The sequence below is a fragment of the Chanodichthys erythropterus genome, chromosome 23 (assembly GCF_024489055.1).
Source record: "Chanodichthys erythropterus isolate Z2021 chromosome 23, ASM2448905v1, whole genome shotgun sequence".
NCBI classification, from domain to species: Eukaryota; Metazoa; Chordata; class Actinopteri; order Cypriniformes; family Xenocyprididae; genus Chanodichthys; species Chanodichthys erythropterus.
In genome coordinates this window covers 8,074,001-8,080,000 of record NC_090243.1, presented here as the reverse complement: position 1 = coordinate 8,080,000, position 6,000 = coordinate 8,074,001, and the positions used below count along the sequence as shown (strand labels likewise).

General features: G+C 41.4%; 1 protein-coding gene across 1 annotated transcript in view; it reads left to right on the top strand.

Annotated features, from left to right (window-relative positions):
- gpr12 (G protein-coupled receptor 12) overlaps positions 1–3,939 on the top strand; it is a 4,575-nt gene extending 636 nt beyond the window's left edge. The window contains exon 2 of the mRNA XM_067378157.1: positions 1,521–3,939. Within this exon, the coding sequence (XP_067234258.1) occupies positions 1,533–2,558 (1,026 nt within the window). The 5' untranslated portion in view covers positions 1,521–1,532 and the 3' untranslated portion in view covers positions 2,559–3,939. The remainder of the gene's footprint in view (positions 1–1,520) is intronic.
- Positions 3,940–6,000: the final 2,061 nt, after the last annotated feature.

Sequence of the window (6,000 nt, the reverse complement as noted above, 5' to 3'; positions counted from 1 at the left end):
TATAAACAGTGGAACCCGCCTTTATTTAATATCAGCACTCAGTAGGGCCCTCCCTTCATTTTTGATTTCCCACCATTGTACTGTAGGCTATGATTCAAAATTATCTCAGTAATAGCCGGTTCCTATAGCCACTTAACCACTGAGGTAAAATCTTTATCTTAATTTGATTCTTTGTTCTGAACAAAAGAACACCATGAGTCTTGAGACACTAACAGAGAAGTAATGCATAATTAAAGTGAACAATGGCTTTTGTGATAATTATTATTGGCTAATTTTCTAGTAATTTCTCTTTATAATTTACTGATAAAATGTGCATTATAGTTAAGGCAATATTTATACTTTTATGTTAAAAAAAAAAATGTATATTTTTTCAAAAGCTTCTTTAATTCACAGGAAAAGAGGCATTCCCAGAATTCTCTGCACAAACCAGAAATGTTTATATTTGGTTTAAAAAGGGAGTTTTTTATTTTATTTTATTTTTTAATCAGAGTTTTTATGTTATATATGTTTATACATTTATAAAATATTATATTTATTAGGGATGCACAATATATCAGTCACCATATTGGTATAGGCCGATATATGTTCATTTTTAGAGTTATCATTATCGGCCAGATAAGGAAATTTGTCCGATATATTGAAGCCGATAAATAATGGATTATTTCCTTCAGCTGAGACACTCGTTTAGATGCGCACTGTTCACTATGATGGTTTTGAATTGCTTGAAATATGATTGAAATAACTTTTGATTGCAATATGATTGCAATATTGCACATATTGCAATCATATTGCAATATGTGCAGAGCAAGTCTGTCATATAAGCTACATAAAATTATAATGAGAACACTATAATTGTGTGCTTGGAACATGTGAAACTTTTGTTTTTGTAATCAGGCTCTCAAAATTATATATATATAAAATTAAATTTATTTAAATTTATCAACCGGTATATCAGTTATCGGCTTTCAAATATAAAGATATATATATATATATATATATATATATATAATTTAAAATTTATTTAAATTTATCAACCGATATATCGGTTATCGGCTTTCAAATATAAATATATATATATATATATATATATATATATATATATATATATATATATATATATATATATATATATGAAATAACATTTATTTAAATTTATCAACCGATATATCGGCTATCGGCTTTCAAATATAAAGAATTATCGGTATTGGCCGAAATGAATAACCATTTTGAGCTCCCTAAAAGAACCTTTCAGTGAACAGTTCATAAAAGAACCATTTTTTCTTAGTGTGAAGAACATTTTAATAATCTGAAGAACCCTTTTCCACTATTAAGAATCATTTGTGCCATGGAAAGCTTCTACATTTAACGATCAATGCCAACAAAGAACCTTTATTTCTAGTACAGTGGACTTTTGATCAGATGTGTGTGTGATCAGATATAAAGGCTTATATTTTGTTGTTTTGTCTTTTTTTCTTTAGACTAGCTATACTCATTATGTTTTTCTGCGTGTGTCATTATAGACGGGAGGCAGAATGAGTGAAGAGGTGGCAGTTTCTCCCAGCTGGCTGGCTCAAGAAACCACGTGGGGCAGCAGCGGTGCGGGGAGCTTAGAGAACATCACCTTCGGAACGTACCCACCCGCGGTTGTCCTGCCGGCGAGGCCGCCCGCCGAGCTGTTGGTGAACCCGTGGGACATCGTGCTGTGTTCGTCCGGCACCCTCATAGCCTGCGAGAACGCCCTGGTGGTTTTGGTCATCTGGCAGAACCCAGCTCTGCGCGCTCCCATGTTTCTGCTGATCGGCAGCCTAGCTCTTGCTGACCTATTGGCCGGTTTGGGGTTAGTCCTGCACTTTACCTTTGCTTACCTGCTGCGCTCTGACTCGGCACAGCTTCTGACTGTGGGCCTGGTGGTGGCGTCCTTCTCCGCATCTGTTTTCAGCCTGCTGGCTATCACCATTGACCGCTACCTGTCGTTGTACTACGCCCTCACCTATAACTCTGAACGAACGGCTGCTTTCACATACACCATGCTTGTGCTTCTATGGGGAGTGTCGTTGTGTTTGGGTTTGCTGCCTGTTACCGGTGTGAACTGCCTGGGCCAGGAGGCGAACTGCAGCGTGGTGTGGCCGCTTACAAAAAACAACGTGGCCGTTCTATCCGTGTCCTTCCTTCTGCTGTTCGGCCTCATGCTACAGCTCTACGTGCAGATTTGTAAAATTGTCATGCGACATGCGCACCAAATCGCCCTCCAGCACCACTTTTTAGCCGCCAGCCCTCACTATGTCACAACGCGGAAAGGCGTATCGACCTTGGCGATCATTCTGGGCACATTCGCTGCTTGTTGGATGCCATTTACAGTCTACTCGCTTATAGCCGATTACACATACCCGCCACTCTACACATACGCCACCCTGGTACCCGCCACCTACAACTCGGTCATCAACCCCGTAATTTACGCCTTCCGCAATCAAGAGATCCAGAAAGCACTGTGGCTGGTGTGCTGTGGATGTATCCCTGCCAGCGTGGCCCATCGGGCACGGACCCCCAGCGACGTCTGATGTGCCTAGGGAATTGCACAGGCCAGAGATTCCACTGGAACAAGAAGGGGCGTGCTCGTCACCCGTTATGTCTTCCCCAATTGTTATGTGACAACCACTGCCACACGATCTTTGCCTGATCCTGATCCGACCAGCTGCCACACCCTGTCCAGGAAAAATAGGTGCGGAAATGGATGTTGTGTGGCAGGCAGCTGTAAATATCTTGTAGATATACATGCTTTTGCATTTTTTGTGCTTGTTTTGGCTTGGCCACAGTGGCAGCCCCCCCTGTTGCACGGGCTTTGAGGGAGGAGGAGGAGGATGAGGGGCAGCACAAGGCGGTCCTCTTGACTGGATCCCGAAGCTCATTCATCTCGTCCTGCTGTTGCTGCATTCAAGAACGTGCACTGAACGTTAAGTAACCGCGGTGTGCTAAAAATAGATGAGGCGCTCTGTGATCCGCGCCTTGCGTCCTCCGAGGAAACCGACCTGGAGAACGAGAGGGAGGGAGAGAGAGAGGCGCGCTCTCTCTTCTGTTTGAATCTCAACCCAAGCGCGGCCGAATGTAAAATGTCCTCCAAAGCAGAAAACCATGAAGAGCTAAATACAATCTCAGAATGAGAACCACTCTATAAATAACCGTACCCGTCGATGCCTTTATTTTAGTTTGGAACGGAAGTCCATCCTCTTCCATAAATGCGGGATGAAAGCAACCAGGACCCAGGAGAAAGCGCTATGTATGTTCATTTAAACAGCCCCCAGTGAATAGAGGCTCAACTTCAAAGAACTGTTGATTACAAAACGTGCATTAAGTGTCTGCGAGAATAGAGAATGGCGACATGGAGAATGGAACCGAATGTATTTTCTATTGATTTGCTTTTAATTTGAATTGTGCCCGCAACACTCTGAATAGAGCACTGCTCCTGTTAATAGGTTCAACTGGTAATTACTACTGGATACGGGATACCTATCACACAATGGTAGCTCATAGCATTTTGCTTAAAATTTACATGTATTTCATTTATAAAGAAGGATGATTTGGCCACTTTCTTTCCACAACATTGCAGACCCCGTTTACACTTATGCGTTTTTGTTTTAAAACGGCGTTTTAAAAAGAAAATGAATCCTCGTCTACACTGGCGTTTCCACAGCGTTTTTTTTTTTTAGAAACGATCTCCGTCTACACTACTCGGAAAATCGAAAACCATGTCACATGACCGTTCATGCAAACTGGGCATGCACGTATAAGTGTAACCAGCCTCTTGCGCATGTAGGTAGCTGCTTTATTGGGGGAAAAAAGGCTGCTAAAAATGACAACAAAGCCAGCAAATATTGCAGTCAAAGTTCCTTTAAGACAAGTCATTTCACTCGGCGGCCATCTTTGAAATGCCTCTCGGGCATCCAAGTGCAGCTCCAATCTCTTTGAATGGGGAAACATCAAATTCTCCAAAGCTGTTTGCCAAGCTTTCACTTAAATGTTATATTTGAAATCACCAATGAAATCTGACAGCAACTGTCTCATAAATTTTGTTTCTAAACGCACGAATCATGACAAAAAAAAAAAAACGGTATTTTTCAGGCTGGATCAACCTAAATGCGCGTCTCTTGTGCCTCATTTCTGAGGCGCGCGTCTGAACTTCTAACGGCCGATGCAGTGACGCGATGACTACCAATCGGCGACTGGCTCTTATTTAGAAGGCGGGACTTATTCCGCCATATTGTTCGTTTACACCATTTTTTACAGTCTATGGTTTACACGGTTGTCGAGGATACGCAGAGCGAACGTGGAAAGCGTATCAAAAGTCGATTTCTAGTGTAAATGATAGGCGTAACCGTAGCAAATAATTAAGCGTTTTAAAACGAAAACGCACTAGTGTAAACAGGGCCTGAGATAAATTAATTAGAGGGGTAAGTTGGAACATGAGTGAATCTCACAAGGCTTGTAGTTTATTTATAATAGTTTTTTAATCATTACTGATATCATTCTTTTGATTTTGGGGTGAAATATGACATAGTTTTCATGAGAAACTATATTCTGTTAAATGATATGCCAGCCAACTAAAAAGAGCCTTCAACAGATTTTTTTATCTGATTTTTAGTAAACTGTTGAATCTCCTAAAACAGTCAACATGACAAGATTATAATGAAGAGAACAGCTGGCCTCTCAGAGCTGGCAAATGTCAGATGAGGGAGAATGTTATTATAAAATCTATCGTACTTTCATCACAACTGAGGCTGCAGTCATGCTAGTATTAAGAGCTGAAGTTCACCCTTGCTTTTTACCTTATGCCCTCCAAATGCCAACCAGCCACTATCCATTTCAGTGTAGTGGCAGAATCCATCAGCGAGCAATAACTACAGACAGAGTGTTTCATCAAATTATAGCAATATTCTGGCAGCAATAACAGCCATGCCCAAGCAAAACCAACACCTCAGCTAGCCGAAAAAAACATCCCTGAATAACTCACCACGAAAATATGAGTGGATTCTAAGAACGACTGACATATGTACTTATTTTAACATCACCCGAATTATATTAGTGAACTTTGGATAAAAAAATAAAAACAGGAACTGGACTGATGTCCCAATCCCTGCAAACATGTCCATAATCTCACTGCCTCGTGTTCTCTCGTCCAGAAAGTGACTGTGCCCTGCCTGTGTTCATTTACGATATCTAACTATGAATGAAATCTCTCTGTACACTCAATGTGACCTACTCTGCAGTATGCATTTGCTTTTGCGAAACTTAGAGATGTTTATACGTGTGAGGAACGTGACGTGTAAGGCGTGACTGTCGGTGCATGGCCGCGCGTGTGTGTGTACGTGTGAATGCATGCATATATCTTCGTCTCTCCACGGACAATGATGTAGTTGGGGGTAATAATGTATATTCCCCATAGACCTGCATGGGCTAGAGTGGCTACCAGTCTTCCCATCGCACCCTCTTTACATCGTGCCTGCGGGTCGGACACACCCTTGTGACCTTTTTTTGCCTGAGTGACCTCTATACGATTCCATTGAAACAGCACATGAGCGGTAGCAAGCAGGTATGTGAGTTTTAATAGGGCTTAGCATGGAGATGATGACCGGTCTGTTGCAGGTCACATCTGACCTTTGAGGAATAATTTATTTTGCTATATTCATTGAAAGTCTCTATTTTCCCCCCTCAGTCTGGATTCTTTAAGAATTCCTGAGATTTTATTTTGTAATCTGATGCGCTGTACGGCCTCTTCTGAATGTATCAACAACGACATTCTCAACATTGCGATGGCATTCTACCAATCGTCTTGATCCTGTAAATAAGGCATGTGACTTTAAGGAGGCTTGATGACATGTCTCACCTGGTGTCATAGAGCGCTGCAGTGATGCATATATTTGTAGGCCAACCCAGAATTTAACATCACCTTGGTTCCCTCTGCAAAAACCCAATAGGATTTTTCCATTGGATTTTGCATTATTGCAG